At 41.8% G+C, this 19,744-nt stretch overlaps 1 protein-coding gene across 5 annotated transcripts in view; it reads left to right on the top strand.

The window, feature by feature from the left end:
• The window catches only part of Not3 (CCR4-associated factor Not3), a 107,512-nt gene that overhangs the window by 74,393 nt on the left and 13,375 nt on the right, over positions 1-19,744 (top strand). For 4 of the 5 annotated variants that reach the window (XM_067765034.1, XM_067765033.1, XM_067765032.1 and 1 more), the window contains one exon: positions 11,623-12,027. In XM_067765034.1, coding sequence (XP_067621135.1) covers positions 11,623-12,027 — 405 coding nt within the window. The remainder of the gene's footprint in view (positions 1-11,622; positions 12,028-19,744) is intronic. The other variant, XM_067765035.1, reaches the window with a different exon arrangement.

Raw genomic sequence — 19,744 nt, 5'->3', positions numbered from 1 at the left:
ATATAGCTAGTAGATCCTTCTAGACTATTGGCTATATGTGTGCAAAATTTCATCCAAATCGGTCCAGCCGTTCTTGCGTTATTGAGTCACAAAGACAAACGTCTGGACAAACATCCAAACATCCAAACATCCAAACATCCAAACATCCAAACATCCAAACATCTAAACATCCAAACATCCAAACATCTTAACATCCAAACTTTCCCATTTATAATATATATTAGACTAGCCTTTACCCGCGGCCCCGTCCGCAAGGAAAATTATAAATATATGGGCTATTCGCGTTAGCCTGCTTATTATCTGTTTAAAATTTTGTTTTCTGTCTAATGCATTTTTATTTTTGTAATTGAGTAAAAAAAAGAACTAAATGAGCTGATAACCTGATAGGATCCCAAATGATCCCGAAATTATCCAGAAAAAGCTACGAAATGACCTCCACGCTATCGCGGACGGATCCCGAAAACCATCCAGAAATGCCCCGAAAGGGTCTCCAAAAGTTCCCCGAATAGTCCCAAAAAAACCCGAAATGAGAGCGACACGATTCTAGACGTATCCAGAGAACCACACAGAAATGATCCCTGAAGGTGTTCCAAAATGATCCCGAAAGGTTCCGAAATGACCCCGACGGGCTCCCGGGCGGATCTCAAAAACCATCCAGAAAATATCCAGGAAGGGACCCTAAATTATCCCGACTAACTCCAGAAAAAGTTCCGAAATGGCTCCGAGGGGATCCACGATGGATCGCGAAAACCATACAGAAATGATTCCGGAAGGATTCCAAAATGATCCCGAAATAGTCCGGAATTGACCCAGATGGGATCCCGCACAGATCCAGAAATGATCCCGGAAGGGTGCAAAAACCATCCCGGAAAAGTAACAAAAAATCCCGAAATAGCTCCTACGGCATCCCGGACGGATCCAGAAATGATCTCGGAAGGGTCCCCAAATGATCCCAAAATGTTCCCGAAATGACCCTGATGGATCCGGCAAACCATCAAGAAATTATGCCGAAAGGGTCCCCAAAATGATCCCGAAATAATACAGAAAAAGTCACGAAACGACCCCTAGAGGATCCCCAAATGATCCCGTAGTAGCCCCGAAAAGGTCCCGAAATAACCCCGACGGGATCCCGGACAAATCCCAAAAACCATCCAGAAATTATGCCGGAAGGAATCCCAAATGATTCCGTAAAAGTCCCGCATTGATTCCGACGGGATCCCGAACGGATACCGAAAATCATCCAGAAGTGATGCCGGAAAGATCCTCAAATGATCACCTAATAGTCCCGAAATGACCCTTAAGGGGTCATGGACGGATCCCATAAACCATCCAGAAATGATCCCGATATAGTCCCGAAGAAGTCCCGAAATGACTCTGACGGGATCTCGAACGCACCCCTAAATGACCCTGACGGGATCCCGGACAGATCCCGAAATCCATCCAGAAATGATCTTGGGAGGGACCCCAAATGATCCCGAAAAAGTCCCGCAATGATTCCGAGGGGATCCTGATCGGATACCGAAAACCATCCAGAAGTGATGCCGGAAAGGTCCTCAAAAGATCACCTAATACCAAAATGACCCTGACGGCATCCCGGACTGATCCCAAAATCCATCCAGAAATGATCTTGGGAAGGTCCCAAAATTATCCCGATATAGTCTCGGAAAAGTTCAGAAATTACCCTGACGGGTTCCCGGACGAATCCTGAAAGCCATCTCTAAATGATCCCGAAAAAGTCCCGAAATGACCCTGACTGGACCCCGAAAGGATCCCGAAAACTATCCAGAAATGATGCCGGAAATGTCTTCAAATGATCACCTAATAGTTCCGAAAAGACCTTGAAGGGATCCCAAACGGATCCCGACAACTATCTAGAACTGATGCCGAAAGGGCCCGCAAATGATCACGTATTAGTCGAGAAAAAGTCCCGAAATTAACCCGACGGGATGCCGGACGAATCCCAAAAACCATCCAGAAATGATGCCGGAAGGGACACCAAATGATCCCGAAAAAGTCCCGCAATAATTCCGACGGGATCCTGAGCGGATACCGAAAACCATCCAGAAGTGATGCCGAAAAGGTCCTCAAATGATCACCTAATAGTCCCAAAATGACCCTGACGGCATCCCGGACAGATCCCGAAATCCATCCAGAAATGATCTTGGGAGGGTCCCAAAATTATCCCGAAATAGTCTGGGAAAAGTCAAGAAATTACCCTGACGGATCCCGGACGAATCCTGAAAACCAATCTTAAATAATGCCGAAAAAGTCCCGAAATTACCCTGATGGGACCCGGAAAGGATCCCGAAAACTAACCAGAAATGATGCCGGAAAGGTCCTCAAATGATCTCCCAATAGTTCCGAAAAGACCCTGACGGGATCCCGAACGGATCCCGACAACTATCCAGAAATGATACCGAAAGGGCCCGCAAATGATCCCGTATTAGTCGAGAAAAAGTCCCGAAATGACCCCGACGGGATGCCGGACGAATCCCAAAAACCATCCAGAAATGATGTCGGAAGGGACCCCAATGATCCCGAAAAAGTCCCGCAATTATTCCGACGGGAATCTGAACGGATACCGAAAACCATCCAGAAGTGATGCCGGAACGGTCCTCAAATGCTCACCTAATAGTCTCAAAATGACCCTGAGGGCATCCCGGACAAATCCCGAAATCCATCCAGAAATGATCTTGGGAAGGTCCCAAAATGATCCCGAAATAATCTCGGAAAAGTCCAGAAATTACCCTGACGGGTTCCCGGACGAATCCTGAAAGCCATCCTTAAATGATCCCGAAAAAGCCCCGAAATGACCCTGACGGGATCCCGAAAGGATTCCACAAACTATCCAGAAATGATGCCGGAAAGGTCCTCAAATGATCCCCTAATAGTTCCTAAATGACCGTGACGGGATCCCGAACGGATCCCGACAACTATCCAGAAATTATGCCGAAAGGGTCCGCAAATGATCCCGTATTAGTCGAGAAAAAGTCCCGAAATGACCCCGACGGGATCCCGGACGAATCCCAAAAACCATCCAGAAATGATGCCGGTAGGTATCCTAAATGATCCCGAAATAATCCCGAAATGACCTCGTCGGCATCCCGGGCGGATACCGAAAATTATCCAGAAATGATGCCGGAAAGGTCCACAAATGATCCCCTAATAGTCCCGAAATTACCCTGATGGGATCCCGGACGGATCCCGAAAACCATCCAGAAATGATGCCGGAAGAGCCCCCAAATGATCCCGAAAAAGTCCCCAAATGACCCCGACGATATCCCGGACGGATCCCGAAAACCATCCAGAAATGATGCCGGAAGAGCCCCCAAATGATCCCGAAAAAGTCCCCAAATGACCCCGACGAGATCCCGCACGGATCCCGAAAACCATCCAGAAATGATGCCGGAAGAGCCCCAAATGATCCCGAAAAAGTCCCCAAATGACCCCGACATACTCCAGAAAAGGTTCCGAAATGGCTCCGAGGGAATCAACGACGGATCGCGAAAACCATACAGAAATGATTCCGGAAGAATCCCAAAATGATCCCGAAATAGGCCGGAAATGACCCAGATGGGATCCCGCACAGATCCAGAAATGATCCCGGAAGGGTCCAAAAACTATCCCGGAAAAGTAACAAAAAATCCCGAAATGGCTCCTACGGCATCCCGGACGGATCCAGAAATGATCTCGGAAGGGTCCCCAAATGATCCCAAAATGGTCCCGAAATGACCCTGATGGATCCGGCAAACCATCAAGAAATTATGCCGGAAGGGTCCCCAAGTGATCCCGAAATAAAACAGAAAAAGTCACGAAACGACCCCTAGAGGATCCCCAAATGATCCCGTATTAGCCCCGAAAAAGTCCCAAAATGACCCTGACGGGATCCCGAAAGGATTCCGAAAACAATACAGAAATGATGCCGGAAAGGTCCTCAACTGATCCCCCAATAGTCCCGAAATGACCGTGACGGGATCCCGACAACTATCCAGAAATGATGCCGAAAGGGTCCGCAAATGATCCCGTATTAGTCGAAAAAAAGTCCGAAAGGACCATGACGGGATCCCGGACGAATCCCAAAAACCATCCAGAAATGATGCCGGTAGGTATCCCAAATGATCCCGAAATTGTCCCGAAATGACTTCGTCGGCATTCCGGACGGATCCCGAAAATTATCCAGAAATGATGCCGGAAAGGTTCCCAAATGATCCCCTAATAGTCCCGAAATTACCCTAATGGGATCCCGAACGGATCCCGAAAACCATCCAGAAATGATGCCGAAAGGGTTCCCAAATGATCCCGTATTATTCGCAAAAAAGTCCCGAAATGACCCCGACGGGATCCCGGACGGATCCCGAAAACCATCCAGAAATGATGCCGAAAGGGTTCCCAAATGATCCCGTATTAGTCGCGAAAAAGTCCCGAAATGACCCCGACGGGATCCCGGACGGATCCCGAAAACCATCCAGAAATGATGCCGGATGAGCCCCAAAATTATCCCGAAAAAGTCCCCAAATGACCCCGACGAGATCCCGAACGGATCCCGAAAACCATCCAGAAATGATGCCGGAAGAGCCCCCAAATGATACCGAAAAAGTCCCCAAATTACCCCGACGATATCCCGGACGGATCCCGAAAACCATCCAGAAATGAAGCCGGAAGAGCCCTCAAATGATCCCGAAAAAGTCCCCATATGACCCCGACGAGATCCCGCACGGATCCCGAAAACCATCCAGAAATGATGCCGGAAGGGTCCCCAAATGATTGCGAAATAGTCCCGAAATGATTCCGGAATAGTCCCAATGTTCCAAAATAACCCCGACGGGATCCCGGACGGATCCCGTAAACTATACAGAAATGATCCCGGAAGGGTCCCAAAATGATCCCGAAAATAGTCCCGAAAAAGTCCCGAAATTACCCCGGGCGTAATCCCGGACCGATCCCGAAAACCATCCAGAAATGATCCGGAAGGGTCCTCGATATGAACCCTTACGGGATTACAAATAAGGTGAAGCTAATTATAAAACCATGTTAATAAGCAGCAGGCGCATTGGAGCGAATAAAAAGTTACATAGAAACATACAGGTAAAGCTAATAAAAGCGTGCTAATAAAAACAATTGATGGAGGGCGGATGGCGGGAGTAGAGGAGAGGACCACTGATCGTTCCTCCAAAATTGTCTAGATCTCGTTCTGTATGTACCAGATACCAAAAACTATTGATTTAGGAGAAAATTTAGATTGAGTTATAACAATTTATGGATTTTACACCAGAGGGGGAGATAAAGGGGGGCGGGCGGAGGGTGTCACTGCTTACTTTGTAAGCCCTCGACTTATTTGACCCCTTGAGTCTGTGATATTGGGTGAAGGCCGTAAGTTATAATGTGTAAAAATTATGAAAAATAATTTCTCGAAGGGTCTTGGGACCCCCACCCCTCTTTCCATGTTCGAAAAAAATTTCGCTAGTAGACTACTGTCCTGTGTCCCAAATTTCATCAAAATCCGTGTAGCCATTCTGGCGTGATTCAGTCGCAAAGACGAAAAAATATAATAATTAAATTATAACTGTTCCTAGGGGCGGAGACCACGCCCCTTTTGAAAAATATATAGCTAGTAGATCCTTCTAGACTATTGGCTATATGTGTGCAAAATTTCATCCAAATCGGTCCAGCCGTTCTTGCGTTATTGAGTCACAAAGACAAACCTCTGGACAAACATCCAAACATCCAAACATCCAAACATCCAAACATCCAAACATCCAAACATCTAAACATCCAAACATCTTAACATCCAAACTTTCCCATTTATAATATATATTAGATATTAGACTAGCCTTTACCCGCGGCCCCGTCCGCAAGGAGAAAATTAAATATATGGGGTATTCTCGTTAGCCTGCTTATCAAGTTATCTGTTTAAAAAAATTTTCTGTCTAATGCATTTTATTTTTGTAATTGAGTAAAAAAAGAACTAAATGAGCTGATAACCTGATAGGATCCCCAGAAAAATCCACGAAATGACCCCGACGCTATCGCGGATGGATCCCGAAAACCATCTAGAAATGCCACGGAAGGGTCTCCAAAAGTTCCCGGAATAGTCCCAAAAAACCCGAAATAACAACGACGCGATTCTGGACTTATCCAGAGAACCACTAAGAAATGATGCCTGAAGGGTACCAAAATGATCCCGAAATAGTCCCGCAAAAGTTCCGAAATGACCCCGACGGGCTCCCGGACGGTTCTAAAAACCATCCAGAAAATATCCAGGAAGGGTCCTTAAATTATTCCGCCATAATCCAGAAAAACTACCGAAATGACCCCGAGGGGATCCACAACGGATCGCGAAAACCGTACAGAAATGATTCCGAAAAGGGTCCCAAATAATCCTGTATTAGTCCCGAAAAAGTCCTGAAATGACCCCGACAGGATCCCGGACGGATCCCGAAGACTATCCAGAAATGATGCCGGAAAGGTCCTCAACTGATCCCCTAATAGTCCCGAAATGACCCTGACGTGATCTCCAACGGATTCCTAAATAACCCTGAGGGATCCCGGACAGATCTCGAAATCCATCCAGAAATGATCTTGGAAGGGCCCCAAAATGATCCCGAAATAGTATCGGAAAAGTCCAGAAATTACCCCGACGGGATCCTGGACGGTTCCCAAAAATTATTCAGAAATGATGCCGGAAAGGTCCTCAAATGATCCCCTAATAGTCCCGAAATGACCGAAAACCATCCAAAAATTATGCCGGAAGGGACTCCAAATGATCCCGAAAACCATACAGAAATGATGCCCGAAAATACCCCAAATTATCCCGAAATGGTCCCGAAGAAGTCCCGAAATGACCCCAAGGGATCCCGGACGGATCCCGAAAACCATCCAGAAGGGTCCCCAAATGATCCGGCACCAGTCGATAAAAAGTCCCGAAATAATCCCGACGGGATCCCGGAAGGATCCCGAAAACCATATAGAAATGATGCCTGAAGGTACCCCAATTGATCCGGAAATAGTCCCGAAATGACCCTGGCAGGATCCCGTACGGATCCCGAAAACCATTCAGAAATGAAGCCGAAAAGGTCCCCAAATGGTCCCGTATTAGTCGCGAAGAAGTCCCGAACTGACCCCAACGGGGTCCCGGACGGAGTCCTAAAACCATATAGAAATGATGCCGGAAGGTACCTCAAATGATCCCGTATTAGTCGAGAAAAAGTCCCTAAGTGACTCCGACGGGATCCCGGACGGATCCCGAAAACCATCTAGAAATGATGCCGGAAGGCACCCCAAAGGATCCCGAAATGACCCTGACGGGATCCCGAAAACCATCTAGAAATGGTGCCGGAAGGTACCCCAAATGATCCCGAAATAGTCTCGAAATAACCCCGACGTGATCCCAGACGGATCCCGAAAACCATCTAGAAATGATGCCGGAAGGCACCCCAAATGATCCCGAAATAGTCCCGAAATGACCCTACGGGATCCCGGACGGATCCCGAAAACCATCAAGATATGATGCCGAAGGGTTCCCAAATGATCCCGTATTAGGCGAGAAAAAGTCCCGAAATGACGAAGACGGGATCCCGAAAACCATCCAGAAATGATGCCGGAGGGTACCTGAAATGATCCAGTATTATTCGAGAAAAAGTCTCAAAATTACCCTGACGGGATCCCGGACGGATCCCGAAAACCATCCAGAAATGATGCCGAAAGGGTCCCCAAATGATCCCGAAATGACCCCTCCGGGATCCCGAAAACCATCCAGATATGATGCCGGAAGGGTCCCCAAATGATCTCGTATTAGTCGAGAAAAAGTCTCAAAATGACCCTGATGGGATCCCGGACGGATCCCGAAAACTATCCAGAAATGATGCCGAAAGGGTCCCCAAATGATCCCGTATTAGTCAATGAAAAGTCCCGAAATGACCCCGACGGGATCCCGGATGGATCCCGAAAACCATCTAGAAATGATGCCGGAAGGCACCCCAAATGATCCCGAAATAGTCCCGATATGACCCGACGGAATCCCGGACAGATCACGAAAACCATCCAGATATGATGCCGAAAGGGTCCCCAAATGATCCCGTATTAGTCGAGAAAAAGTCTCAAAATTACCCTGATGGGATCCCGGACGGATCCGAAAACTATCCAGAAATGATGCCGGAAGGTACCCCAAATGATCACGTATTAGTCGAGAAAAAGTCCCGAAATGACCCCGACGGATCCAGAAAACCATCTAGAAATGATCCCGGAAGGTAACCCAAATGATCCCGAAATAGTTCCGAAATGACCCTGACGGGATCCCGGACGGAACCCGAAAACAATCCAGAAATGATGCCGAAAGGGTCCCCAAATGATCCCGTATTAGTCGAGAAAAAGTCCCGAAATGACCCCGACGGGATCCCGAAAACCATCTAGAAATGATGCCGGAAGGCACCCCATATGATTCCGAAATAGTCCCGAAATTACCCCGACGGGATCCCGGACGGATCCCGAAAACCAGTCTGATATGATGCCGAAAGGGTCCCCAATTGATCGTGTATTAGTCGAGAAATAGTCCCGAAATTACCAACACGGGATCCCGGACGGATCCCGAAACCCACCTAGCAATGTTGCCGGAAGGTACCCTAAATGATCCCGTATTAGTCGAGAAAAATTTCTGAAGTGACCCCGACGGGATCCCGAAAACCATCCAGAAATGATGCCGGAAGGATCCCCAAATGATCGCGAAATAGTCCCGAAAATGTCCCAAAATAACCCTGACGGGATCCCGGACGGATCCCGAAAACCATCCAGAAACGATCCCGGAAGGGTCTCGATATGACCCTAACGGGATTAAAAATACTTACTTACTTTCTTAATTGGCGCTTAACCGCCTAAACGGTTATGGCCGTCCAACAAGGCGCGCCAGTCGCTCCTTCGCTCCGCCAACCGGCGCCAATTGGTCACACCAAGGGAGTTTAAATCGTTTTCCACCTGGTCCTTCCAACGGAGTGGGGGCCGCCCTCTACCTCTGCTTCCATAGACGGGTTCCGATAGAAACACTTTCTTGGCCGGAGCATCATCTTTCATTCGCATAACATGGCCTAGCCAGCGCAGCCGCTGCGTTTTAATTCGCTGGACTATGTTGATGTCTGCGTATAGCTCGTACAGCTCATCATTAAATCTTCTTCGGCACTCGCCATCGCCAACGCGTAGAGGTCCATAAATCTTTCGAAGAACTTTTCTCTCGAACACTCCCAAAGCCGCTTCATCTGCTGTTGTCATGGTCCATGCTTCTGCCCCATATAGCAGGACGGGTACGATAAGTGACTTGTAGAGTATGATTTTCGTTCGCCGAGAGAGGACTTTACTTTTCAATTGCCTACCTAGTCCGAAGTAGCATTTATTGGCAAGATTGATTCTTCGCTGGATTTCAGTGCTGATGTTGTTGCTAGTGTTGATGCTGGTTCCCAAATAAACGAAGTCTTTTACTATTTCGAAATTATGGCTGCCAACAGTAGCGTGGTTGCCAAGGCGCGTATGCGCTGATTCTTTGCTGGATGACAGCAGGTACTTCGTTTTGTCCTCATTCACCATCAAACCCATCTTTACCGCTTCTTTTTCCAGTTTGGAGTAAGCAGAACTAACAGCGCGGGTGTTTAGGCCGATGATATCAATGTCATCAGCATATGCCAGTAATTGCACGCTTTTATAGTATATTGTTCCAGTGCGGTTAAGTTCTGCAGCTAGTATAATTTTCTCCAGCATCAAATTAAAGAAATCGCACGATAGGGGGTCACCGGGATTACAAATAGGGTGAAGATAATTATAAAACCATGTTAATAAGGCAGCAGGCGCGTTGGAGCGAATGAAGAGTTACAAAGAAACATACAGGTAAAGCTAACAAAAGCGTGCTAATAAAAACAATTGAAGGAGGGCGGATGGCGGGAGGAGGAGAGCACCACTGATCGTTTTTCTAAATTTGTTTAGATCTCGATGACTTCGAAAATTCGAAATTCCTGTTCCCCAATTATTGTTCTCCCTAGGAGAACAGAATTGGAGGAATTTTTCCGCGGGAATAAAAAAATCCGCGAGAACAAAATTCCGCGAGAATATTTAGAATTGGTCTGATTATATTGTAAACTGATGTAACGCGAAATTTCCGTTTTTCGAGATATTATGATATATTTTAAAAATTTGCCCAAAAGACATTAAGTCCAGTTTTATATAAAACGCAATGAAATAAAAATAACAGAAATAGATGCCTTTGCATATTTGTTTTAAAAATTCTAGTCGCTTACCTGTCTCTAGTAAAGTGATTGACTTCAGCGTTACACGAGCTTTCCTCATTGAAATTGGTTTCATTTTGGAATATAAAGTGAATCAACACGGAATAAATTTATATTCCAGTAACCAAAAAGTATATTTTTATACTCAGATGAGCAGAGCCCACAGAAAAAAAATTTCAATTTAGCGATGTTCGTCCGTCCGTCCGTAAACACGATAACTTGAGTAAATTTTGAGGTATCTTAATGATGTAAGTTCCTGGGAACTCATCTCAGATGTCTATATTTGGCAGGAACCTTACTCCTATTACTGTATGTGTGCTAAATAAAAATTTGCAAAAAAGGATGACGAACACGCCCACTTAAAATTTTTTTTTTTTTTTGCAAGTCAAATTTTAACAAAAAGTTGAATATCTTTACAGTATATAAGTAAATTATGTCACCATTCAACTTCAGTAATGATATGGTGCAACAAAATACAAAAATAAAAGAAAATTTCAAAATGGGCATGGCTCCGCCCTTTTTCATTTAATTTGTCTAGAATACTTTTAATGCCATAAGTCGAACAAAAATTAACCAATCCTTGTGAAATTTGGTAAGGGCAGAGCTTCTATGACGATAACTGTTTTCTGTGAAAATGGGTGAAATCGATTGAAACCACGCCCAGTTTTTATACACAGTCGACCGTCTGTCCTTCCGCTCGGCCGGTAACACGATAACTTGACCAAAAATCGATATATCTTTACTAAACTTAGTTCACGTACTTATCTGAACTCACTTTATCTTGGTATTAAAAATGGGCGAAATCCGACTATGACCACGCCCACTTTTTCGATATCGAAAATTTCGAAAAATTAAAAAATGCCATAATAAAATACCAAATACGAAAAAGGGGATGAAACATGGTGATTGGATTGGTTTTTTGGCGCAAAATATAACTTTAGAAAAAACTTTGTAAAATGGGGGTGACATCTACCATATTAAGTAGAAGAAAATGAAAAAGTTCTGCAGGGCGAAATCCAAAGCCCTTGGAATCATGACAGGAATACTTTTCGTGGTATTACATATATAAATAAATTAGCGGTACCAGACAGATGATGTTCTGGGTCACCTTGGTCCGATATCTCGAAAACGCCTTCACATATACAACTACCACCACGGCGCATATCAGCCCACTCAAGTTAGTCGTGCTAAGTTCTTGGTTCCGGAGCGATAACACATCGATAACACTCTTCAAAAGCTCAAAAGCTTCCGAAAATGTCCTTTTCGCTACAATAAGTATTGAAGCACACAGTTTTAGACAAAATTTTATAAACTTGTAAATTAACATTTTTTTTCATTTTGTCTTTTCTTTGTGTTTAAGCGTCTTCAAACAAAGCAGTTAGTTCGACACCCAATAAAAATCATCCGCAACAGATGCAGCAGCAGCAACCGACAACCGCAGCAGTGGTCGCAGCGGCCATGGGCGTTCAATCTGTACCAACATCAGCAGCGCAAGCAGCAACAAATAATTTAGTGGGTGGTGCGCCAACTTTGGCAGCGACCGTTGCCGCAGCAGTCGCAATGACAGCTGGGCATAGTTCTGCATTGCAACAACATGCGCCAGCGCCTAGTTTAAATGCGGCAAATTCGTCAGTAATAGGAAGTGGAGCAACAACAATACCAGCCGCAGTCGTTACAAGTAATATTAGCAACAACATTCAGGGCCAATCTGTGATTCAAGCGACGCCAACGATTGCATTTGCGGCTGTAGCAAAAAATAATACATGTAAGTTTATATATAAATACATATTTATGTTATAGGCGATATAAGGGGCGAGTTGGCAATTTTAGTTGTGTGGTGTTTCACATTTTAATTTTATAATTTATACTAGCTTTACCGGCGTACGTTGTAACGCCCGAGATCGAATGAATGTTGCGTTGTTTTTTCTGTTTTGTTTGTTGATAATTTAGTTTATTGTTCTGTAAATTGAATTGAATTTTGAACGCATATTTTGTGAAATTTTCGTTTAAAACACTTTATCATTGTATCTTATTGTAATGCAAGTGGGTACACAATATTTTTGGTTTTTTTCGTTCGGTGCAAAGATAAACAAATTTTTAGGCGTTCCTACTCTATGTGCAAGCAACATATAGCAGGTCATGGGGAAAAGCATGGACTCTGTAAATTTAAACCTGCAACAGTAAGCGATTGTCCTTGTGCTTCGTTGATTGTAATTTCAAAAGCAAGGCGTACAGGAAAATGTAAGAGCTTAAAATTGAATGCAAATCTGTAGGAATCATTGGGTTCCGTGGTATGAGCACATCTTCACCTTTACTTTTACCGCAGATGATTGTTGCTTCGATTACATTCGGAATTAATTTCTTAACGCAAAGTTTGGTTCCATTGCACAATTTTGGTGGGTCTAAATTCCGAAGAAGAATGATTGGTGTGCCAATTTTCAAAGTTAATATATGCGCAGGCATTCCAGGTGATTCTAAAGAGTTTAGAAATTCAATTGGATAATTCACAATTTGATCTTCATCTGTAACTGTGTTGATCGATTTATATTTCGTCACTTCACCATTAATTTTGGTTTGGAATGCGATCATTGATTTTGTTAACATGATCATTTTTGGGAGCTAAATTTGCTCGTTCGCGTAGCCAAAAAAAAATTATATTTAAAATTCTTAATTCTGAAATATAAAAAACCTTCGTTTTGCTCGAAGGAACCTATAGCCAAAATTTGGTGATGATTGAAGTGTGGGAAATATGTACGTTTCCATAGCGAACATACACACAGAATTTGATTTTTATAGAAGATGTAGATAGACTGAAGCTAACACATTTTTTAACGGCGGCAGATTACTAAAGGTCCAAAAGGAATAACAGCCAAACTCAACAATGCAGTCAAACTTTAGGTGTTAAAATAATCTAAGTTTGTACGGCAGCCATAGTTCTGAAAAATCCCATTTGTAGGGAAGGTGCCACACCCCTTTTTTCCCAATTCCACATTTTACTGGAGGTGTTAGGCATTAACGTCATATAGCTCCTTACCAATTTTCATTATCCTACCATTATTACACCCAGAGATATGCAGTATGATATATTTCATTTGTATGGGAGGTGCCACGCCCCCTTTTTCCCAATTCCACATTTTCTTGGTGGTGTTAGGGATTGACTTCATATAACTAGTATTCTCCTTACTGAATTTCAATGTTCTGGCATGTATACCTTCAGAGTTATGCAGTACCAAAGATTCCATTTGTATATCGAAATTATTTTTAGCCTCAAACCTTCGTATTGATCGAAGGAACCTATAGCCAAAATTTGGTGATGATTGAAGTGTGGGAAATATGTATGTTTCCATAGCGAACAGACACACAGAATTTGATTTTTATATATATAGATAGATACATAAGCCAAACATTAAAATATGAGTATCAGTGAATAGATACGAAGCGAGAAAGAAAGAAAATAAAACACGATAAATGTTGTCTGTCTCTAAAACAACTTCAACAGGGATTCGACAGAAGTTATAATTAGGAAAACTCTAAACTAGCTCGCAGCGAATTAGAAATAAAAAGATGATCAAAAAATTTTATGGACTACCTTTATATAAATGGACCAAAAAATAGAAGGCAATTTTTCCCTTTAATACAGACTTAGTCTTGTTGAATTTCGACTAAAAAACTTTAACAATAGCTCTTGTAAAAGAATTTTGGGATTTAAAATTATAAAGGTAGAGTGCGTGTTTAAATTTAAATAATCAATTAGTTAATCCCAAGTACATGGTTTGCCTTAAATTGAAAGATTGCGCTCCACCTTTATAATTTTAAATCCCAAAATTCTTTTACCAGAGCTATTGTTAAAGTTTTTTAGTCAAAATTCAACAATACTATGTTTGTATTAAAGGAAAAATTGCTTTCTATTTTTTGGTCCATTTATATAAAGGTGGTCCTTAAAATTTTTTTATCATCTTTTTATTTATTTTTTTTAGTTCTGCCTACAAAAGGGCAACTGTAACTTTGATTAGTAATTTAAGTAAGTGAAAATTATTTATTTGTTCAAAATAGCAAGATTTATAAGAATTAGTGGAATTTTCGCTGACAACACTGGCGAAAACAACAGAATTCCACCTCGCATCATAACAAGAGAATTCCACCTCGTTTGTCAGCTACTTAATTTGCACAGCTGAAAATCGTGGTGAAATTCGCGTACGCCTAAAAGTATGCAAGGGCGTACATTGAGTTGGGCCTTCAACGAGGTGGAATTCTACAACGTCTGCAACACTCAGGAGGCTAGCCATGAAGGTATGGCCTAATCTTCTAAATAGTTCGACTTGTACGTTACGTAGCTCAAATTTTTTGATCAAACATTGCACTGTCACCGAGTTTTAAACTATATTTCAGGTTTCAAGTCTCTAGATATGCAGGAAGTTAGTTAAAAATCGATTGCAAGATTCCCAATTTAAAACTAGTATTCTCAATATATCGATCCATGCGCCACCTAGCGGAATTTTTTTGATAAAATATTGCATTGTCACCGGGTTCTGACTTACGGCCCAAGTTTCACTAGCTCATCGGGAAGTTACTCGAAAATCGATCGCAAGATTCCCCCCGTTTTTAAAGGATTTGCAGTTATTTTGACTACTGCGCCACCTAGCGGAACTTTGTTTTCTATATGTTGTATTATCACCAGGCATATAACTAAGTGCAAAAACTCAAGTCTCTAGGTAACCGGGAAGTTAGTTAAAAATGGATTGAAAGATTCTCAAATTAAAATTTGTTTTCTTACTATCTCGAGCCGCGTGCCACCTACCGGATTTTTTTCACTTGCATTGTAATGTCCCCCAGATCTGAACTATATTCTATGTATCAAGTGTCTAGCTCAACGGGAAGTTACCGAAAAAGACTTTTCCGCGGGTCAAAAATTCGTATGGAAATGAGGGTACAAACATGAAAGGGACCTAATATAAAGGTAGTAAAATTCGGCATCATCGTGGCTTAATTCGTGCCAGATTATTATTTATCGAGAGAATGCAGTACTCAACAAATTTTTTCTCTGGGTACTGAACCAAACCGAGGATATATCTGGGTACTGGCGGCCGCAGCGGCTAAGTGGGTAGTTTGCTGGTCTTACCAGCCAAGGTCGACGACTAGAGTGACGTGACAACTAACATCAAAATAGTTTAGAAAATTTTTGTAAAACGAGTGTCTACTCGGAGTCGGCATAAAGCATATTGGTAAGAAAATTGAAAAAGAAGCACACTACAAATTAGAAAAGAAGCTCGGCCCAACTCTCTTCGGATGTATGCATATCTCCGTTTATCGAAGTTAAAATCTAAAACAAGCAAACAAAATAAAGGCAGTGGCAACTTTTTTCAAATTTCGTCAATTAAGAATACTCAGCTGAGCAGAGCTCACAGAGTATATTAATTTTGGTCGCATAACGGTACCCCGTAACGGCATAAACTAATCGAGATAGATATAGACTTCTATATATCAAAATGATCTGGGCGAAAAAAGAAATTCATTTAGCCATGTCCGTCCGTCCGTCTGTCTGTCCGTGAACACGATAACTTGAGTAAATGTTGAGGTATCTTAATGAAATTTGGTATGTAAGTTCCTGGACACTCATTTCAGATCGCTATTTAAAATGAACGAAATCGGACTATAACCACGCTCACTTTTTCGATATCGAAAATTTCGAAAAATCGAAAAAGTGCGATAATTCGTTACCAAAGTTGGATAAGGCGATGAAACTTGGCAGGTGGGTTGACCTTATGACGCAGAATAGAAAATTTGTAAAATTTTGGACAATGGGCGTGGCGCCGCCCACTTTTCATAGAAGGTAATTTACAAGTTTGGCAGTAGTTGAAGATATCATGATGAAATTTGGCAGGATCGTTACTCCTATTACTATATGTGTTCTAGGCCGGGTCGATTTGTGGGGAGGCAAAAAAATTGTGAGGGACATCAGAATTCGTTTTAGAGGTATGGTTCCTTCGGCAAAGTTTCTTATGTTGATCCCTAGAATACGATTTTCACAGAGCAATGAGCGATTTTTAAATCGACCCGCCCTAATGTGTTCTAAATAAAAATTAGCAAAATCGGATGACGACGTACACGCCCAATTTAAAATAAAAATTTAAAAGTCAAATTTTAACAAAAAATTGAATATCTTTACAGTATATAAGTAAATTATGTCAAGATTAAACTCCAGTATATGTTGCAACAAAATACAAAAATAAAAGAAGATTTTAAAATGGGCGTGACTCCGTCCTTTTTAATTTAATTTGTCTAGAATACTTTTAATGCCATAACAAACAAACAAGAATTCACCAATCCTTGTGAAACTTGGAAAGGGGGTAGCTTCTATGATGATAACTGTTTCCGTGAAAATGGGCGAAATCGATTGAAGCCACGCCCAGTTTTTATACACAGTCGGCCGCCTATCCTTCCGCTCGGCCGTTAACGACTTGAGCAAAAATCTATATATCTTTACTAAACTTAGTTCACGTACTTATCTGAACTCACTTTATCTTGGTATAAAAAATTGCCGAAATCCGATTATGACCACGCCCACTTTTTCGATATCGAAAATTTCGAAAATTGAAAAAACTGCCATAATTCTATACCAAATACGAAAAAAGGGATGAAACATGGCGATTGCATTGGTTTTTCGATGCAAAATATAACTTTAGGAATCAATACCCTTGGAATCATGGCAGGAATACTGTTCGTGGTATAACATATATAAATAAATTAGGGGTACCTGACAGATGATATTCTGGGTCTATCCGGTCCACATTTTGGTCGATATCCCGAAAACGCCTTCACTCCCTTTTAAACCCCTCATTAATACCTTTAATTTGATACCCATATCGTACAAACACATTATAGAGTCACCCCTGGTCCACCTTTATGGCGATTTCTCGAAAAGGCGTCCACCTGTAGAACTATGGTCCACCCCTTTTAAAGTACTCTTTATTACCTTCCATTTGATACCCATGTCATACAAACACATTCCAGGGTTACCCTAGGTTCATTTTCCTACATGGTGATTTTCTCTTATTTTGTCTCCAAAGCTCTCAGCTGAGTATGTAATGTTCGGTTACACCCGAATTAAGCCTTCCTTACTTGTTTTCTTTATTTATTTTCGATAATTTAAGAAAACATTTCTTTGAATTTTGTAACTGAATAGTGCAAACCTAACTTCAAAACATTTTCCAACAAGTACGAAAGTTTCGAACTTTTTATTTGAAGTTTTTTGAGTATGCAGTTATGTAGCCCACTCAATTATAGTCCAACAAAGTACAAGTTATAGGTCTCTCAAATTTTGATTGCTTTTTGTGAATTTTTTTTTCGAAAAGTGTCAGATATTTATCCATAAAAAAAAAACGTTTCACACTTTCTATGGAGGAAAATTGTAAGCACCTTTCGGAAAAAAATTTCAAAAGTCAATGTGAACTTGAGAGACATACATATAACTTGTACTTTGTCAGACTGCAATTTATTGGGCGATTCACACACTCCAAGAACTTCAAATATAATTGTTTTGGCATCCGCCCCCTGGGTCCACGGCTTTCCCGCTTGGTTGATCATCTGCAACTCTCCCCAATCTAAATGGGACGTCTACGGAGCAAGCTTCGAGGGATGTGCCTTTTTTAGTTGGCCCAATAGATGCATGCTTTTCCCTAACCTGATTCTTTCCAGGGATTGCTTTCACTTTAGCAGACTAAGATGCTCATACAACCGCTATTGTAAAGTAAACTTCCGGGCAATCCGCGATTATTAAATCATACAAACAGACAAAATTGGTTAATTCGTTGTAGTTCTATAAATAGAACAAAAACAGCAACAAAAACCAAAGTTTCTTTGAAAACCGCCGTACCAAGCATAGCTTTGACACATAATTGCATACGAAGTATGCATTGTGTAAAAGATTAAAATATGCAAAAAGAAGGCAATTGGGAAAAACTTTACAACAACTAAGGCATGACGTAGCTGAATGCGTTTATAACCATTTCAACTATCGTAGGAGTGCGGGTTCGTCTCCCACTCGCGGGAGAAAAGGCTTTGTAGAGATTTACAAGGTATAATCGAAACAGCTGTCGCCTTGTCCGTCCTGATGTCACGTTGTTTAAATGTTTCCCAAATTATTAAATAAATTATAAAATTAAAAAATTGCTTCAAATAAATGGTTTCATACATTTAAAAAACAGCAATACGGGCAATCCCCGATTATTAAATCATACAAACTTCCTACAATTCAACATGCAGCCGATCCATCTGGTTACGGCTGCATATACTTCAATGTAGTTAATTCCATTCATGGTCGCCCGTTTAGAGACATCGTTGAAAGTCCCCCGCAATGTCTAAGGAGTACTCCTTATATTCGAAGGCTTTCTCAATGCTTATAACCACCCTATGCAGTGCCGTGTCTTCCGACTTGCATTTGGTGTATGAATGTTTGGAGAAAAATTTTCCGTTTATTTGAACTTTATACACTCATCTATCACCGTCTCAAAGGTTTTGAGCAGAAATTATGTTAAAAAGTTAGTGGGTATGTAGTCTTTGGGATGCATAAAGAATTAAAAAAAGAAATGGAATTTGTGCCAGAGGCCAACTGAATACAAAGTTTCAGAAAAGCTCGCCGCGGGTATTGAGTTTTGAGTAAGCGAAATAGTTTGGCGTAATTTGTTTACAGTCTAACGGAGCAAAGCCGGGAAATGGATTTTGTTGGCCATGGTTCGATCTCTTCGAAAAAATCGTTTTGTGCAGATGTTGTACAGGGCCCAAATCGTAACATCCGTGATCGTATAACTCGTCACGTAAAAACACGATTTTCGGATTATGCCATCACGTGAACGGACTACTTAGATCGCAATTTTGGATCGCAACATACGTCACGAGCGAGTGAACGTACAGGTTACGTTCCACTTTCATTGGAACACGAACTGGCTATCGTATACACACAATTTTCATTGAAAATGTAAGAAAGTTGTTAAAACAGATGAATATATAAAATACAATAACAAAGCTGAAATTATTAAGAAAGGTTGAATTCAAACTAGCTTAATCCAATCCAAAAGGAAATATTGGCGGAATTCATGACGAGACATCCGCTTTAGTATTGCCTTTCTTCAAATTGTACTTCTCCAGAAAGTAACTAAAAGCTTCTTAAGCTAAGCGAAATTTCTTCAAGAAACTGCAATAATTTTTTGTTTTAAAGAAATAATACATATCAGGGCTTTGTTCGATAAGTCCAAAGGGTTACTGCACTCTCTTAACTTTTCATCGTCTTCGCTATTACTGGAGCTAAAAAAAAAACACTAGAATTGGTTCCATCGCAGTTATTTACGTTATTTTTTATATTTTTGGCGACCAATTCGACAGTTCAAAATCTATTGTGAGCTAAAAATACAATCCAACCTAATGTGGATAGTAAAATTTATTGTGAATTGAAAATAAATTACGTTCAGTTTGCTATCGTATGTTAT

This window comes from Eurosta solidaginis, chromosome 2, assembly GCF_040869045.1.
Source record: "Eurosta solidaginis isolate ZX-2024a chromosome 2, ASM4086904v1, whole genome shotgun sequence".
In the NCBI taxonomy this organism is placed as follows: Eukaryota; Metazoa; Arthropoda; class Insecta; order Diptera; family Tephritidae; genus Eurosta; species Eurosta solidaginis.
This window is presented reverse-complemented; position numbering and strand designations above follow the sequence as displayed.